The sequence below is a fragment of the Somniosus microcephalus genome, chromosome 3 (assembly GCF_052327205.1).
Source record: "Somniosus microcephalus isolate GS21.2 chromosome 3, FLI_Smic_1.0, whole genome shotgun sequence".
NCBI lineage: Eukaryota > Metazoa > Chordata > Chondrichthyes > Squaliformes > Somniosidae > Somniosus > Somniosus microcephalus.
In genome coordinates, this window is record NC_140989.1 from 134406388 (window position 1) to 134426076 (window position 19689).

Genomic DNA, 19689 nt, shown 5'->3' on the forward strand with positions numbered 1-19689 from the left:
AAGAGACTGGGTAGTCTGTGACGAGTGGCTCATTTCCTGACCCTTAAATGCCCCCACCCCCGCCATGGGTGCAGACAAAACAATACTCGAGAACCTCAACACCATCCAGGACAGCACAGTTTGTTTAAGCGGCACCTCTGTCACTGGACTCAATAACTAACCCCTCCGCCACAGATGCACTGTGGTTGTTGTATGTATGATCTACAGGAGGCATTGCAGCAACTCCCATCCTGTAACCTCTAACACTGAGAAGGACAAGAGCAGCAATGCCATGGGAACATCATTACTTCCAAGTTCCTCTTAAGTCACACACCATCCTGTCTTGGACATATATCATTCTTTCACTCCAACCTATTCCCTGCTACCAGGAAATATGTTTCCCATTAATTACTACATAACCAGGCCTATGTAACCTGAGTTTTTCCCTGTGTCCATTCACATGCGCACTTTGGCTGCCGCTCCGGACCCGAGCCGTTCATTTCTTTTTCCATTTTTTTCTCCCCCGTTTCCTTTTCTCTCTATACCTCCCTGACCACTCTCTCCTGTCGTTCTGCCTCCTTTCATCTTGCCTCTCTCGAATACTCTGCCCTCCCAAATCCCTACCCCAATCCTTCATTACTCTTCGACCTTCCTACTCTCCTGCCGCCGTCCCAGGCTTGACTCCCTCTTAGATAAGTCTACAGCTTCCTTCTGTGCCTCTCTTGGCATCCTACGAAGGGCCCATCAAGGCACTCGCCATTGCCTCCTTAGGAGCAGCAACCCCAACTGTCCCATCCTACTGTCTCACTGGCCTTCCCGCCCAGCGCATCCACTGGGGGCTAACCTTGCTAATCTCTTCCCCGTCCAACTCATCCCCCCCCCCCCCCCCCCCCCCCAGCGCTGACCCTGTGGACGCTGGCAGTGGGTCAGCCATTACCGACCCCCTCCGCATCTCCCTCCAGAATGTCTGTTCACTTGCGAACAAGGCCCTTGCTGATTGCATCGACATCATGGCCCTGACGGAAACTTGGCTGAGGGGTGATGACACCTTACCCTTAAATGAAGCCTCCCCGCCTGGCTATACCTTCCACCACTTGTCCCGCTCAGACCGCCGTGGTGGCGGTGTGGCTCTCATCACCAAATCACACCGTGGTCTGTCCCACTACTCCGACACTTTCTCCTCCTTTGAGCATCTCATCTTATTCCACCCCTCTCACCTCTCATTTAAAATTCTCATTCTCTACCGCCCACCCAAGTACCATAAAAATGTTATTACCGAGATATCTTTTACTGTTTTCCTCCCTCGGCCTCTGCACTGAGTGAGTTCTCATCCTCGGTGATTTCAACCTCCATCTCAATTCATCATGCTCACTATCCTCCCTAATCTCTCTCTCCATGTAAACTCCCCGACCCATATTCACGGCCACCCCCTTGACCTTGCCATCTCTTGTGGACTCGCTACTCTCATGTCAATTGCCGATAAGGCCATCTTTAACTACCTTCCTAAACCACCCCCCCACAACCCTACTTCCTTCTGTGTCCGTCCCTGGAAAAAACTCTCTCCCAACTCTCTTACAACTGCACTTACAAAATCCCAACTGTCCAACCTTTGGCCCTCCATTCACCACGACATTTCTGCAGCTACTGATCTGCTCAACCACACCCTCACCACCTTTGATGCCCTAGTCCCTATTAAAACAATTACTCTCTTTCACCCTGGCTGCTCCCCCTGGTACAGCCCTCACCATTTCTCCCTTAAGTCCAAGGGACGCAGCCTTGAACGGATATGGCGGACAACTGGCTTAGCTGTCAGACCTGGCTGGACCACATAAAGCATTATCGGGCCCTGCTCTCATCTGCCAAAATTGCTCACTATTCCAGAATCATTCTGGAATGCAAAGATAAACCCCAGCTTCTATTCTCCACTGCTAATGGTCTTCTTAAACCCCTCTCCCCTGTCTCCTCCACCCTCACCTCCGACAGCAAGTGTGAGGAGCTCATGGACTTCTTTGTCTCTAAGATTGAGACCATCTGTTCAGCTGCCTCTGCCACTTCCCTTCCTTCCCCTAGCCCACCGGGGCAAACTTCCTCCAAGTTTCCCTCCCTGCCCTAGCCCTGAACTCACATCTTTCTCCAGCTTCTCTCCAATCTCCCCTCATGAACTCTCCGTGCACATCTTGTCCATGAGACACACTTCCTGCTCCCTCGACCCTATTCCCACCAAACTGCTGACCACCCAACTTCCTTTTCTGGCTCCCATGATAGCTGACGCTGTTAACGGTTCTCTCTCCTCTGGTACTGTCCCCCCTCTCCCTCAAATCTGCCATCATCGCCCCTCCTCAAAAAACCAACACTTGACCCCACCGTTCTTGCAAACTACCGCCCCATTTCTAACCTCCCTTTCCTCTCAAGTCCTTGAACGTGTTGTCTCCTCCAAAATCCATGCCCATCTTTTCTGCAACTCCATTTTTGAATCCCTCCAATCAGCTTTCCGTCCCCACCACAGTACCAAAACAGCTCTCATCAAAGTCACAAATGACATCCTTTGTGACTGTGACAAAGGTAAACTATCCCTCCTTGTCCTTCTTGACTTGTCTGCAGCCTTTGACATAGTTGACCACTCCATCCTTCTCCAACGCCTCTCCACCGTTGTCCAGCTGGGTGGGACTGCACGCGCCTGGTTCCATTCTTATCTATCCATAGCCAGAGAATCAACTGCAATGGCTTCTCTTCCCGTTCCCGCATCATTACCTCTGGTGTCCCCCAAGGATCTATCCTTGGCCCCCTCCTATTTCTCATCTACATGTTGCCCCTTGGCAACATCATCCGAAAACACAGCATCATTTTCCACATGTACGTTGACGACACCCAGCTTTACCTCACCACCACGTCTCTCGACCCCCTCCACAGTCTCTAAATTGTCAGACTGCTTGTCTGACATCCAGTTCTGGATTTTGGGACGATCGAAGCCATTGTTTTCGGTCCCCGCCACAAACTCGTTCCCTAACCACTGACTCCAACCCTCTTCCCTAACATTTATCTGAGGCTGAACCACATTGTTCGCAACCTTGGTGTCATATTTGACCCTAAAATGAGCTTCCGACCACATATCCACGGCATAACTAAGACCGCCTATTTCCACCTCCATAACATCGCCCGTCTCCACCCTTGCCTCAGCTCATCCGCTGCTGAAACCCTCATCCATGCCTTTATTACCTCTAGACTTGATAGTCCAATGCACTCCTGGCTGGCCTCCCACGTTTTACCCTACGTAAACTTGAGTTCATCCAAAACTCGGCTGCCCGTGTCCTAACTCGCACCAAGTCCCATTCACCCATCACCCCTGTGCTCGCTAACCTACATTGGCGCCCGGTTAAGTAACGCCTCAATTTCAAAATGTTCATCCTTGTTTTCAAATCCCTCCATGGCCTCGCCCCTTCCTATCTCTGTAATCTCCTTCAGCCCCACAACCCCCCCCCCCCCCCCCCGCCAAGATATCTGCGCTCCTCTAATTCTGCCCTCTTGAGCATTCCTGATTATAATTGCTCAATCATTGGTGGCTATGCCTTCTGTTGCCTAGGCCCTAAGCTCTGGAATTCCCTGCCTAAACCTCTCCGCCTATCTATCTCTCTTTCCTCCTTTATGACGCTCCTTAAAACCTACCTCTTTGACCAAGCTCTTGGTCATCTGCCCTAATATCTCCTTATATGGCTCGGTGTCTAATTTTTTTGTCTTATAATACTCCTGTGAAGCGCCTTGGGACGTTCTACTTTGTTAAAGGTGCTATATAAATACAAGTTGTTGCTGTTTCTTCATCTTCGCTGTATCAATATCCTGAAATTCCCTCCTAACCTAATTTCCTGGAAGATGTGGTACTGCTATCCGGTCAGAGATGTAACTTGACTAGCATATTTGGGGTGTTATCTGCCCAACAGATCAGCACATGATCAATATTTGAAATATTCATTGTGTACGTCATGAAATCACTACGGCCACAAGGACTGAAACAGTTCAAAATTGCCGACCACCACATTCTCAGGGTAACTGGGGAGGGACAATAAATGCTAGCGTTGTCTACATCGTGAGAACAAATTAAAAGTAAAAGGTTATCTGAAAGATCCATCTCCCTCCCGCCCTCCATACCCTTTTCCTTGGTATTGTTGAAGTCCAAATGTATTGCATGGTTTTTGGTCCTAGATGAATCCTATAAAGTGACCAAACATTAACAAATTATGTGTCGAGGGGTGAGTAAAGTAAAATGTACAGTATTTATAGATTTTAAATTTTTGTTCTTGCCAGTGAATTACAGAAAACCCTTTCTATCAGTGAGGTGGAGGGGGAGCAAAGTCACACACCATCAACCATGTAAACTGCTTAATCTTAGCAGTTTGTGATATGTTGGGTTGATTTGTGAGTTGAGGAACTTGTCAAATGTTTTCTATCATTCTTGGAGATACAAAAAAAACATTGTACGCCATTTGGGTGGAAGCTGTGGTGCTGCTATCCAGTCAGAAATGGCTCGAGATCTAATTTGATTGGGGTGTGATATGCCCAACAGATCAGCATGTGCTCAGTATTTGAAATATTCATTATGTCCATGTGCTTAACATGATGACAGCTGTGCTTCCCGTGCCCAAGGTTACACTCTGTATCCGGAGAACTAATATTTGCATTCAGTAAGCAAAGGTAATGACTGTAAAATAATCTGATGGACAACTTGCATTACTTTGCAGGTTTTACTGACCTTCAGACCCGACGAAGTGACTTAATCAGCAATTTGAATACACCCCTTTGCTGGTTGGCTGCCTGATGTAAAATCAGAATTGTGACTTCTTACACTGCATCTCAGTTTTAAAATATTTCTTGTAAAGTTGGCAAATCTGAAAGTTCATTTCAGCTGACCAGTAAAAAATGGTTTATTAGAGGAGGAAAAAAGTTTAGGGTAAATACTTAATGTGCAAAGTACTCGCAACCCCCACTCCCAGTCTTTCATTAAAAATATATACTTAAAATTGGTGATCCCACTTTGGGATGCAGGTGGGACATCTCCATAACCTGACCCAAAATGGGAAGTGTCTATGAAGCTAACAATACAATATAATTAAAATTATGACACGTCCTAATAGGTGGGAGATACTCTATTTTTTTTAAATAAATGGGAGGAATACTTTTATTTGGAACTTGCTAGTGCATGTATTTCGTTCTCTTTTAATCTAACACTAATCCTGTATGGAGTGGGTGGGGGGAGAAAAAGAAGGGTCTGTTTGAAATAAAAGATTAGTACATTAGATAAATTTGAGAATAATTCTACTAGGGATGTTTGCTCTTAGCTTATTTGATACATTATATTTATATTTTAGAGTCATAGAAGTTTACGGCGCAGAAGGAGGCCATTCGGCCCATTGTGTCTGTGCCGGCCGAAGAAGAGCTATCGAGCCTATACCCACTTTCCAGTTCTTGGTTGGTAGCCCTGGAGATTATGGTACTTCAAGTCTAATGGGGGGCCAGTATTCTGCATTATATATACTTGCTGCCTTCTGGTTTAGTCTTGTATTTGAAAGAATAAACATAAAATGCTTATAGAGTCAGGCTAATGCCCCAGGTAAAACTCTAAAATAAATTACATTGACGGTCTTCCCTTTTTATCTTGTGTACTCAATGCCAGGAAATGCAATTAAAATTTGCATACATTTCTTCTGTGGGAAATTCTGAGAGCTTTGTATGAATAGCTAAATAGCTTAGAATTATGTTCAACCAACCTAGGTGCCTATTGGCATATCAGATATAAAACTGTCTTTAATTAATCTTTAAGACAGTGCCTCTATCTTATGAAAATGTTCTTTTATAATATTCCCTTATTAGCTTAACTGAAATTTAGAAAAGTGTAACATACTGTGATGTAGACAATACAAGGTTGTATGAAGTGCCCATATCGACATCCGGGTTAGTTCTAATATTGATTTCCAGAAAAGTTGAAACAGTGCATTACAAGTCGTGAGGAATTGTGCTTCACACCAAGAGCGATTGTGGCAACAAATCCAACCAAATTATGCAAGAATGGGAAGGCAGATTCTGCAGCAACTCTGGCCAGGGTTTGGCTTCCTCTAATTCAAATAAATATTTTTCAAATACCCTTTAATGACGGTGTTAAATTGGTGGCTTTTTGGAAAAAAATTATGTATTTGAACTGTCAAAAGCAATTTATTGTGCTTTGCCTCTGAGCACTACCTGCTGCTTTGCTGTTTACAGTAATAGCTGCTACTTAACACCCAGCTGTCTCACTTAACTTTTCACTTGGCCAAGTGAGACAGCTAGCTGTACAGACGCATCTACGTATTGATAATGTTCTATGTGGATTGGTGTCATTAGAATTCCTGAAACTCCCTTTGTTCTTTTCCTTCCTGTGTCCTTGGCTGCAACGTGATCTACAACTTCCGACTGTTGTCCTTCCCTCTCCAAAGGCTTTTGTACCCACTCCGTTATATTTCTTACCACAGCACATGGGAGATAATGCACAATGTAGGACTCTGTTGCGACTCCAAAAGCACTTGCTTATTCCCATGGCTGTGAAATTCTCTATTAACTACTGCAATACGGCAAAGCCCCCTCTTTAACAACCACTTGCTCCGTGGTACTCTTGTTTTGCTCATGGTTTCCCTCATCCAAGTTGTTATCATTTTCACAGGGATTCAGTGCCAAGAGGGATCCTTGACCTTTCTTCGGTCTCTTCCAAACCTGAAGGATGGTCATTCACCTCCCTTCTTCACTGATTCACTTTGACTACAGGATGACCAACTCTTGGAAAGTGCAATCTAGGAGTCCTTCAGCCTCCTGTAAGTGATGGAGGGCCCCCCGCTGCTTCTCAAGCTAGAAACTTTGAGTTTGAGCGCAAGTAATCGGAGATACTTCCTAAACATGTGATTATCCAGAACTCCCATATTGTCTAAGTTCCACACACCACAAGTTTCAGTTGTCCTCCCAAAATAAACTAAAAGTTTAATAAAATCGAACTCAGCAACTTAGTGATTTAACCAATCAGATAAAATTTTAGACCAACTGTATCTTTAAGGGTAAACTCAACAATCTCCTAGCCTTTCACACTGCACTGGTGCCTCACTGCTCAAGATTAATCTCTGACAACAACAACTTGTATTCATATAGCACCTTTAACGTAGTAAAACATCCCTAAGGCACTTCACAGGAGTGTTATAAAACACCGAGCCACATGAGATATTAGGGCAGATAACCAAAAGCTTGAGCAAAGAGGTAGGTTGACTAGTAAACTCAAGGAAATATTTTATGTCAAAGAGAGCTGCCGTTTTTTAAAAACTGCCACTACCAACCCAAATTGCCCAATTCCGCTCCACTCTTACTTCCTGTCGCAATTTAGTGGTCACACTTTAGAATATCCTTTTATTTATATCCTGGTGGATCTCCTGTGGCCTGGTGAATCAAAGCCTTGGATCTGGAATGTGACGCCTACACTCCAGGTGTCATGTTACAGATGCCACGTTTTGTTATGGTTCCAAAAGAATTTTTTTTAATTGGGTATTTTACCCTGGGTTCTTGTGAGCTGCAGCCTGAAATGTAAAAACAATTTACTGATTTCTAATTGATATCTGCAAGCATCTATAATTACCTGGATTACCACAGGGACTGTACTGTAGACTCCACATGACCATGGGGTATATGTGTACAAATCGTTGAAGGTGGCAGGGCAGGTTGAGAAAGCGGTTAAAAAAGCTTACGGGATCCTGAGCTTCATGAATAGAGGTATAGAGTACAAAAGCGTGGAAATTATGATGAACCTGTATAAAACACTGGTTCAGCCTCAACTGGAGTATTGTGTCCAATTCTGGGCACCAGACTTTAGGAAGGATGTGAAGGCCTTAGAGAGGGTGCAGAGAAGATTTACGAGAATAATTCCAGGGATGAGGGACTTCAGTTACGTGGATAGACTGGAGAAGCTGGGGCTGTTCTCCTTAGAGCAGAGAAGATTGAGAGGAGATTTGATAGAGGTATTCAAAATCATGAGGGGTCTGGACAGAGTCGATTGAGAGAAACTGTTCCCATTGGCAGAAGGGTCGAGAAGCAGAGGACACAGATTTAAGGAGATTGGCAGAAGAACCAAAGGCATCATGAGGAAAAACCTTTTTACTCAGTGAGTGATTAGGATCTGGAATGCACTGCCTGAAAGGGTGGTGGAGGCAGACTCGATCACAGCTTTCAAAAGGGAGTTGGATAAGTACCTGAAGGAAGAAAATTTGCATGGCTACGGGGAAAGGGCGGGGGAGTGGGACTGGCTGAAGTGCTCTTGCAGAGAGCCGTAATGGGCTCGACGAGCTGAATGGGCTTCTTCTGTGTTGTAACCATTCTATGATTCTATGGGCAGCGCCACAGGAGATCTGCTAATAGATCAGAAAAATTGGATTCCAGCAATTTGGTCTGTTCATTTTTTGTTATGGTCCAGAAAAAAAACAAGTATAGTAATTTGCATATATGAGTAGCAAATAAAGTCAGTCTGACTAAGACATCGTAAGTATACGGCTTCATGATGAAAGAATAGTCCTGCAGAAAACACTTCAATCAATCATGTTAATTGGACAAATCAAATTGGGCAGGGCTGCCTTGAGGATGAGTTCATTGAGTGTATTAGGGATGGGTTTCTTGAGCAGTATGTAACTGAACCGACCAGGGGGCAAGCAACCTTAGATCTGGTCCTGTGTAACGAGACAGGATTAATTAAAAATGTCCTAGTAAAGGATCCCCTTGGAATGAGTGACCATAACATGGTTGAATTCCATATTCAATTAGAGGGTGAGAAGGTTGGATCTCAAACAAGCGTGCTAAGCTTGAATAAAGGAGACTATGAAGGTATGAGAGCGGAATTGAGTAGAGTGGATTGGGAAAATAGATTAAAGGGTAAGACGATACATGATCAGTGGTGTACATTTAAGGAGTTATTTTACAACTTCCAAAAAATATATATTCCACTGAGAAGAAAAGGGCGTAAAAGAAAAGACAGCCATCCGTGGCTAAGTAAAGAAATTAAGGATAGTATTCGACTAAAAACAAGGGCATATAAGGTAGCCAAATCTAGTGGGAGGATAGAGGATTGGGAAAACTTTAAAAGACAGCAAAAAATAACAAAAAGATTGATTAAGAAAGGGAAGATAGGTTATGAAAGTAAATTAGCAAAAAATATAAAAACAGATAGTAAGAGTTTTTATAGTTATATAAAAAGAAAAAGGGTGGCTAAAGTAAATGTTGGTCCCTTAGAGGATGAGACCGGGAAATTAATAGTGGGAAATATGGAGATGGCAAAAACACTGAATGAATATTTTGTATCAGTCTTTACAGTAGAAGACACTAAGAATATCCCAACACTGGACAAACAGGGGGCTATAGGGGGGGAGGAGTTAAACACGATCAGAATCACTAAGGAAGTGGTACTCGGTAAAATAATGGGACTCAAGGCGGATAAATCACCTGGACCTGATGGCTTACATCCTAGGGTCTTGAGGGAAGTGGCTGTAGGGATTGGGGATGCATTGGTAATAATTTTCCAAAACTCCCTGGACTCAGCAAAGGTCCCGGCAGACTGGAAAACTGCTAATGTAACGCCCTTATTTAAAAAGGGCAGTAGACAGAAGGCTGGAAACTATAGACCGGTTAGCCTAACATCTGTGGTAGGTAAAATATTGGAGTCCATTATTAAGGAGACAGTAACAGGACATTTGGATAATCATAATCTAATAGGACAAAGTCAGCATGGTTTTATGAAGGGGAAGTCATGTTTGACAAATTTGCTGGAGTTCTTTGAGGAAGTAACATATAGGGTGGATAAAGGGGAACCAGTGGACGTAGTGTATTTAGACTTCCAAAAGGCATTTGACAAGGTGCCACACAAAAGATTATTGCTTAAGATAAAAAATCACGGGATTGGGGGTAATATTCTGGCATGGATAGAGGATTGGCTATCTAACAGAAGGCAGAGAGTTGGGATAAATGGTTCATTCTCAGACTGGCAATCAGTAACTAGTGGTGTTCCGCAGGGGTCAGTGCTGGGTCCCCAACTCTTTACAATCTATATTAACGATTTGGAGGAGGGGACCGAGTGTAACATATCAAAGTTTGCAGATGATACTAAGATGGGAGGGAAAGTAGTGAGTGAGGAGGACATAAAAAACCTGCAAGGGGACATAGACAGGCTGCGTAAGTGGGCAGAGATTTGGCAGATGGAATACAATACTGGAAAGTGTGAGGTTATGCACTTTGGCAGGAAAAATCGTAGAGCAAGTTATTATCTTAATGGCAAGAAACTGGAAAGTACTGAAGTACAAAGGGATCTGGGGGTCCTGGTGCACGAAACTCAAAAGGTTAGTATGCAGGTGCAGCAAGTGATTAAGAAGGCCAATGGAATGTTGGCTTTCATTGCTAGGGGGATAGAATATAAAAATAGGGAGGTATTGCTTCAGTTGTACAAGGTATTGGTGAGACCGCACCTGGAATACTGCATCCAGTTTTGGTGTCCATACTTAAGAAAAGACATACTTGCTCTCGAGTCAGTACAAAGAAGGTTCACTCGGTTAATCCCGGGGATGAGGGGATGGACATATGAGGAGAGGTTGAGTAGATTGGGACTCTACTCATTGGAGTTCAGAAGAATGAGAGGCGATCTTATTGAAACATGTAAGAATGTGAAGGGGTTGGATCGGATGGACGCGGGGAGGATGTTCCCGATGATGGGTGAAACTAGAACTAGGGGGCATAGTCTTAGAATAAGGGGCTGCTCTTTTAGAACTGAGAGGAGGAGGAACTACTTCACTCAGAGGGTGGTAGGTCCATGGAATATGCTGCCCCAAAAAGCTGTAGAAGCTACATCATTACATAAATTTAAAACAGAAATAGACAGTTTCCTAGAAGTAAAGGGAATTAAGGGTTACGGGGAGCGGGCAGGAATTTGGACATGAGTCAAGGTTCGGATCGGTCATGGCCCTGTGGGGAGCGGAGCGGGCCCAGGGGCCGTGTAGTCTGATCCTGCTCCTATTTCGTGTGTCTAATTCTGTTAGATTCAGGAGATGATTCTGTGATAGTAGATTGGCGGTTAGGAACAGATCAGCCATGATCTTATTGAATGGCGGAGCAGGCTCGAGGGGCCAATTGGCCTACTCCTGCTCCTATTTCTTATGTTCTAACATTAATCAGAAAATAAGATGCGTTTAGAAATAATGTGATTAGCTTATAACATGCGCAGTCTGTTTAACTTTGCCAAATAGATGAGCAATGAGTGAAAAGTATAGGGAAATGCTAAACGTGGCTGCGGGAGTGACTGTGAGCTGGAGGTGGGGAAGAAGTTTTTATCCATGATGGTCCGGCCACTGTGGTGTGGGGCAGGCTTGATGGTCTTTTCCTGCCCATCATTTTTGTATGCTCGTAACATGTTAATGTATTTGATGTACAGTGCCAGAAACTTGTAGATCTATTTAGTAATTCTTATACAGAATAACTGTGACCCTGTGATCTACAGTGCATATAACAGCTATAGACAACTTGTCAACTGGAATGTATCCATCTTCATGAACCAAGGGCCAAACACATCATATTCTATTGCAGTGAATGAGTTGATCACCGTGACTCAGCTGATTACTTTTTTTTTCTTTCATCCCTTTGGGAAGTGTCTAGCCATTACTAATAGTACGAACAATAATGTCCAACGTGTGCTCTTGCCCTTTGGCACAGTGTATAGTGTATTGGAAAAACAATGTAGTGCATATCTCTCTCTTTAATTATTTTTACTTATATCTCTCAGTCTTTGTCCTTTGAGGATTCTCTACATTGATTTTTTTTAAGTAAAGCATCCTCCACATTGAATGTATTATTCGTTTTCTCATAGTCTGCAGGCTTTATTACAAGGATAAAACAGGTATCCAGTCCATAAAACTATTAACAATGCATTGTCAATATGCGTGGAATTTGAATAATACTCCCAGAATAACCACCATATGTGCATGCAGTAAGTGTGGGCTTTTCTCAGAATCTTCAGCTATATTTTGTCATTTAATCCTTTCCTACAATTTATCTGCAACATATTAAAGGAGTGTGGTCAAATCATATATGAAACTTTGAGAATACCCCAGATTTTTTTTCCATAGGTAGAATTTGATAGATGGGACCTTTGTAATTCATTCCTTCTCTCCTTCCCCTCCATTCCAGCCTTACAAACCAAAATGAGCAAAGAACTCTCCTGATTGTTCCAGATCACTTCAAGATCTAGAAAACAGGAAAGATGCCTCTGGTCATTTTTACTGTTATCTCCTCCTCAGTAATCTTTATATTTTACCCAGTTTGAAGCCAAAGACTCCTCCAGCTGCCACAATCAAATCAAATCAAATCAAATCAACTTTTATTGTCATTGTTAGTGCACAAGTGCACAAGAAACCTCAATTACTATTGCAGTCTTCTGATAAATCCATGAGCCCAGATGAGGGAGCCGAAGTGGGCTTGGATCTTAATAGAAGGTTCTGCATGTGACAGTTTATTGCTTGCAGTGTCCTGTCAATAGAACTGCCCAAGGCAAGGATCATTGATGTGTACAAATCCAAGGCGAGCAGAGTCAACATGGAGGTTGGCTTTGCAGCAGTTCATTACTAATGTAATCAGATGGGAATTGGATGGTTTGGATTGCAGGTCTTAAGGTACCTCGAGCTTTTCAAGGTTTATAGATATCATAAGAAACACAGGATTACTTTGTGGTCACTCCTGTGGTAGATGTTGTGATTCCATTTCTATCCTTGTTGATGTTTTGAAGCCTTCTGTTGCTACAGATATTTTGTGATGATTTCTTGCTCTCTCATATGTCAAGTTTATGTTGCTGTTTAATTCTTATAGCAGTAAGAAAATACAAATCCAGACGTGGTGCTCTTCTTGCTCTTCCATTTCTAAAAGCTGAATAGCAAATTACTTATAATCAAAAAATAAAAGTTTGGATTCTACTGTTCTTTATTCTATTTTGATTTTGATGAAGTGGGATTTGAACTACTGTGCCATTGCTTCAAAAATGTCCTAAGATTTTGTTATTACTTTTATTTATTTCTTTATTGGAAATACTGGAGCACCCAGCCATTTATCTTCTAGGTACAATTGCTAAAATTGGATGCTTTTAGTCCATTGTGAACACTGTGCAGCTATTCTAACTTCTTTAGAATACTCAAATAAGTATACATGAGTGACTCTGTGATAGGATGATAATAATATGTCTTCGGTGGTCTACTCAATAAGAGTCTGAAGTGTTTTTTAATGTTGCTTTTGACAAATGAGACTGATAGTATCATTGCTTCCTTTTTCCAGATTGGCGGTCTAGAATTTCCTCCAAAAAAGCTATTTGGTAACAGGGATGAAAGAGTGATTGCTGAGAGACGATCCCACTTAGAGGTATTGTTTAGCCTTTATTCAAGTGTCTGTCATAGCTGTAATAATTATGTTGAACTGTGAGTACAAATACTTCCCAACTCAAATAACAGTAACAATTGTTTTAAGTGAACACAGAATGTGGCAGTAGTAATCTATGGTTGGTTAAAACAGCTACCATCCTGAATACTAGAATTAGGATAATTTAAAATATATAATATGGAATTAATGTAATAATAACTAACAATACATCAGCATAGCATAGTAGCACTGGGCTAGTAATCCAGAGGCCTGGACTAATGATCCAGAGATGCGAGTTCAAATCCCACCACGGCAGCTGGGGAATTTAAATTCAGTTAATTAAATAAATCTGGAGTTAAAAAAAAGGCTAGTATCAGTAATCATGAAACTAACGGATTGTCGTAAAAACCCATCTGGTTCACTAATGTCCTTTAGGGAAGGAAATCTTCCTTCTTTACCTGGTCTGGCCTATATGTGACTCCAGACCCACAGCAATGTGGTTGACTCTTAACTGCCCACCAAGGGATATGGGGAGAAGGCAGGGACAGGGTACTGAGTTTGGATGATCAGCCATGATCTCATTGAATGGCAGAGCAGGCTTGAGGGGCCGAATGTTTCTATGTTTCTATGTTTCTATTCCCTTTGAAATGGCCTAGCAAGCCACTCAATTGTAACAAACCGCTATAACAAACACAATAATAAGAATGAAACCGGACGGACCACCTGGCATCGACCTCGGCACCGGCTACGGACATGGCAATGGCACACCCAGCCCAGTCGACCCTGCAAAGTCGTCCTCACCAACATCTGAGGGACTTGTGCCAAAATTGGGAGAGCTGTCCCACAGACTAGTCAAGCAACAGCCTGACATAGTCATACTCAGAATCATACCTTTCAGCCAGTGTCCCAAACTCCTCCATCACCATCCCTGGGTATGTTCTGTCCACCAGCAGGACAGACCCACCAGGAGTGGTGGCACAGTGCTTTACAGTCAGGAAGGAGTGACCCTGGGAGTCCTCAACAGTGACTCCGGACCCCATGAAGTCTCATGGCTTCAGGTCAAGCATGGGCAAGGAAACCTCCTGCTGATTACCACATACCGCCCTCCCTCAGCTGATGAATCGGTACTCTTCCATGTTGAACACAATTTGGAAGAAACACTCTGGGTGGGGGACTTCAATGTCCATCACCAAGAGTGGCTCAGTAGCACCACTACTGACTAAGCTGGCCGAGTCCTGAAGGACATAACTGCCAGTCTGGGCCTGCGACAGATGGTGAGAGAACCAACACAAGGGGAAAACCTACTTGACCTCGTCCTCTCAATCTACCAGTAGCAGATGCATCTGTTCATGACAGTGTTGGTAGCAGTGACCACCGCACAGTCATTGTGGAGATGAAGTCCTGGCTTCACATTGAGAACACCCTCCGTCGTGTTGTGTGGCACTACCACCGTGCTAAATGGGATAGATTCAGAACAGATCTAGCAGCTCAAAACTGGGCATCCATGAGACGCTGTGGGCCATCAGCAGCAGCAAAATTGTATTCCACCACAATCTGTAACCTCATGGCCCGGCATATCCCTCACTCTACTGTTACCATCAAGCCAGGGGACCAACCCTGGTTCAATGAGGAGTGTAGAAGAGTATGCCAGGAGCAGCACCAGGCGTACCTAAAAATGAGGTGCCAACCTGGGGAAGCTGCAACACAGGTCTAAATTCATGCTAAAAAGCGGAAGCAGCATGCTATAGACAGGGCTAAGCGATCCCACAACTAATGGATCAGATCAAAGCTCTGCAATCCTGCTACATCGAGTCGTGAATGATGATGGACCATTAAACAACTAGCAGGAGGAGGCTCCATGAATATCCCCATCCTCAATGATGGTGGAGCCCAGCACGTGAGTGCAAAAGACAAGGCTGAAGCATTTGCAACCATCTTCTGCCAGAAGTGCCGAGTGGATGATCCATATCGGCTTACTCCTGAGGTCCCCACCATTACAGAAGCCAGTCTTCAACCAATTCGATTCACTCCACGTGATATTAAGAAACGGCTGTGCGCACTGGATACAGCAAAGGCTATGGGCCCCAACAACATCCCGGCTATCGTGCTGAAGACTTGTGCTCCAGAACTAGCTGCACATCTAGCCAAGCTGTTTCAGTACAGCTGCAGCACTGGCATCTATCCGACAATGTGAAAAACGGCCCAGGTATGTCTTGTCCACAAAAAGCAGGAGAAATCCAATCCGGCCAATTATCACCCCATCAGTCTACTCTCAATCATCAGCAAAGTGATGGAAGGTGTCCTCGTCAGTGCTATCAAGCGGCACTTGCTCACCAATAACCTGCTCACTGATGCCCAGTTTGGGTTCCGCCAAGACCACTCTGCTCCTGACCTCAATCCAGCCTTGGTCCAAACATGGACAAAGGAGCTGAATTCCAGAGGTGAGGCGAGAGTGACTGCCCTCGACATCAAGGCAGCCTTTGACCAAGTGTGGCAACAAGGAGCCCCAGTAAAACTGAAGTCAATGGGAATCAGGGGGAAAACTCTCCACCGGCTGGTGTCATACCTAGCACAAAAGAAGATGGTTGTGGTGGTTGAAGGTCAATCATCACAGCCCCAAGACATCGCTGCAGGAGTTTCTCAGGGCAGTGTCCTAGGCCCAACCATCTTCAGCTGCTTCATCAATGACCTTCCCTCCAACATAAGGTCAGAAATGGGGATGTTCGCTGATGACTGCACAGTGTACAATGCCATTCACAACTCCTCAGATAATGAAGCAGTCTATGCCTGCATGCAACAAGACCTGGACAACGTTCAAGCTTAGGCTGATAAGTGGCAGGTAATATTGGCGCAACAGAAGTGCCAGGCAATGACTATCTCCAACAAGCGAGTGTCTAACCACCGCCCCTTGACATTCAATGGCATTATCATCGCCGAATCCCCCACCATCAATATCCTGGGGGTCACCATTGACCAGAATCTTAACTGGACCAGCCACATAAATACTGTGGCAACAAGAGTTGGTCAGAGGCTCGGTATTCTGTGGCGAGTGTCTCACCTCCTGACTCCCCAAAACCTTTCCATCATCTACAAGGCACAAGTCAGGAGTGTGATGGAATACTCTCCACATCTGGATGAGTGCAGCTCCAACAACACTCAAGAAGCACGACAGCATCCAGGACAAAGCAGCCCGCTTGATTGGCATCCCATCCACCACCTCGCCAAGGCTTCTTCGGCAGCACCTCCCAAACCCGCGACCTCTTCCACCTAGAAAGACAAGGGCAGCAGGCGCAAGGGAACACCACCACCTCCAGGTTCCCCTCCAAATCACACGCCATCCTGACTTAGAAGTATATCGCCGATCCTTCATCGTCGCTGGGTCAAAATCCTGGAACTCCCTCCCTAACAGCACTGTGGGAGTACCTTCTCCACACGGACTGCAGCAGTTCAAGAAGGCGGCTCACCACCACCTTCTCAAACGCAATTAGTGATGGGCAATAAATGCTGGCCTTGCCAGCCACACCCACATCTTATAAATGAATAAAAACAAGCATAGCGCAATTTATCATTAACATCTTGTTTGTAATGAGTCAAGATTTTTAAAAATATCTATAACCTGTGCTCGCTGGCCTACATTGGTTCCCAGTTAAGCAGCGCCTCGATTTCAAAATTCTCATCCTTGTTTTCAAATCCCTCCATGGCTTCGCCCCTTCCTATCTCATTCATTGGATGTAAATAAAGGCCTGGATTTTCCGACCCCCACGGGTATGTGCGAGGTGTGTACACACCCATAGGGGCCTCACAAGTGCCAGTTTCAGGCATGCGAAGCGCATGCACTAAAAACCGGCACTTCCGATCTGTCAAGAATCCTCTTGACAGATCCCCCGCCTGCCCAGGAGAAGGGCCTCCGCGGACAGAGAGTTCCACTTTCTGCACGACCTCTGCCTGCTGAAAACCTTTAAAAATCTTATGCTGGTAAAAATAGGCGTAAGGCCTATTTTTACCAGCATAAGAGTTTAAAAAAGTAAATAAATAAATTTTCACTCATTTATAATTTTAAAAAAAACTTTTAAAAAAGTAATTTATTTTTAGCCCCGTAAAAAACTTGTTGTTTAAAATATTTAATTTAATGTAATTTTAACTAATTTTAAATACGTGATTTTTAAAAAATTTATTTAATGTTTAACGGTGTTTTTTGAGTGATCCCCATTCATACTTTTGACAAATCTAAGTGGAGAGACCTGTCAAAAGTGTGCACGGGAATTCCCTTCTTTGATTGGTTCCCCATGACCCACGTGATCCCAGGGACGCTTGCGAACCGCCTGCACCCCTGGGATACCTGGGCGTCTGCGCGCGCGGACCCGGAGAGGCCCAGGAGCGGAAGTGTCGGGACCTACGGAGCCAGCAGGTAAGTTCGTAGATTTTTCCCGGTCGGAGGCATCCGCACGCAGGAAGCCTCCGATCGGAAAATCCGGCCCAAAGTCTTTTATTCCATCATGTTAAGTTGGTAATGGATAGAGCGATGGAGAACATTTATAATTCAGTTTTGGATTTTTTTATTAATGTGAATTATCTCTCCTGAACCTCATGTAACAACTTTGAAAGGAAAATCAAACTGTTTACAGATTCTGGCATTTTGGGGTTCTGCTGTTCATTTATAGCACAATTATGTTTGTAATTGTTTGTAATCTTCAAATTTCTGTGTTGTCAAGGGAGCCTGTCTACATGATTCAAGAGGCAGAGTAATAGAATGAAATATCCCTGAATTAGAAAATCTAATAATCATTTAGATTCACAACCAGATAACAGACTGGCTTGATTGAATTAGTCCACAGTATTTTTTTATTCTAACTGTGACAGACACTGAACATTACATCTGTTGCCAGAGGTAGGTAACCTGAAGTCATTCGGGGTTAAAGAAGAAAGTTTAAACCAAATGAATACCACTTATCAGCAGCATTAGGGAATCAACATGAACAAAAACTTGCAATTAGTCTTGAGCTATAGGTTAGAGAAATCAATTAACTGTATTGTAATGTTTATTTTAATCTACTAATCAGTAAGGTGTTGAGCTGAAAGAAATATCAATCATACAATACACCTTCAGTGAAAGAAAAATGAACAGTTCTTTCTTGACTTACATTACCCGTGTTTAAAATTTTCTTACCATGTAACAAATCTTAAACAACTAAATTTCAATTATAACTATAACTGAGTCCACTGAAAGGTCACCTACCATTTTAGTCAATCTGCGATGTTACAAAGCTGACCAAATAAAGACATAATGCTCAGTGATATTGCAGCACAGATAGCTAAATGGCAATCTTTGAAAGGTAATCATGGCGATTAATGATGAGATCTCATCTGTTATCCTGTGCTAACATATTAATAGTTAGATATGACCTCGTCAAATAAACTGTGAACTGAAATGCTGGTATTTGGTTTGCATCAACTAAAATGTTGAATGAAAGGGAAAAAACAAGTTCCATTGAGTGAAGGATGCCTTGGGCCGAAGGAAGAGTAATATTCCTTTGAAAAAGTTTCTGATTTTACTCGTCGTTGCTTGTTATCTTGTATACATTGAGGATTTTAATCCCCTGTTGCCATTGTTATTAAACTCTAGCACTGCAAGATCACTTGTGGTTTTGAGTCCCAGGGTAACTTCAATCCACTAGGCACAATCTTGAGGGGGAGGATAGCTTGTAGCTGGGCTGCTAGAGAAACGTCTCATTATATCTCCCCCATCTCCAAGTACGGCTTCTCAGGATCAAAACAGAAAAGATCCACGTAACTATTGGCTTCATCATTCTTCAATCTGTTGCCAGTCAACCCCTTCAGCTCTGAGTCAGAAATCTGTGGGTTCAAGTCCCACTCCAGGACTTGAGCACATAATCTCGGTTGATACTACAATGCAGGCCTGTTGGAGATACCGTCTTTCAGATGAGACGTTAAACTGAGGCCCTGTCTGCCCACTCGGTGGACACAAAAGATCCCATGTAACATTCAACGAAGAGATGGGGAGTTCTTCAATGTCCTAGTCGACATCTATCCCTCACCCAACACCACTAAAACAGTTGAATTGGTCATTTATCTCATTGCTGTTTGTGGGAACTTGCTGTGATCAAATTGGCTGCTGTGTTTCACGACATTAGTAACAGTGACTACAATTCAGAAGTAAATTATTGGCTACAAAGTGTTTTGAGATGTCCTGAGGTCATGAAAGGCACTATGTACATGCATGCTTTTTCTTTCAGTCATTTAATAGCAGTAGACATAAAT

General features: G+C 43.6%; 1 protein-coding gene across 4 annotated transcripts in view; it reads left to right on the forward strand.

Annotated features, from left to right (window-relative positions):
* kif16ba (kinesin family member 16Ba) overlaps positions 1-19689 on the forward strand; it is a 290426-nt gene that overhangs the window by 252870 nt on the left and 17867 nt on the right. For all 4 annotated transcript variants that reach the window (XM_085981640.1, XM_085981641.1, XM_085981643.1 and 1 more), the window contains one exon: positions 13330-13413. In XM_085981640.1, coding sequence (XP_085837766.1) covers positions 13330-13413 — 84 coding nt within the window. The remainder of the gene's footprint in view (positions 1-13329; positions 13414-19689) is intronic.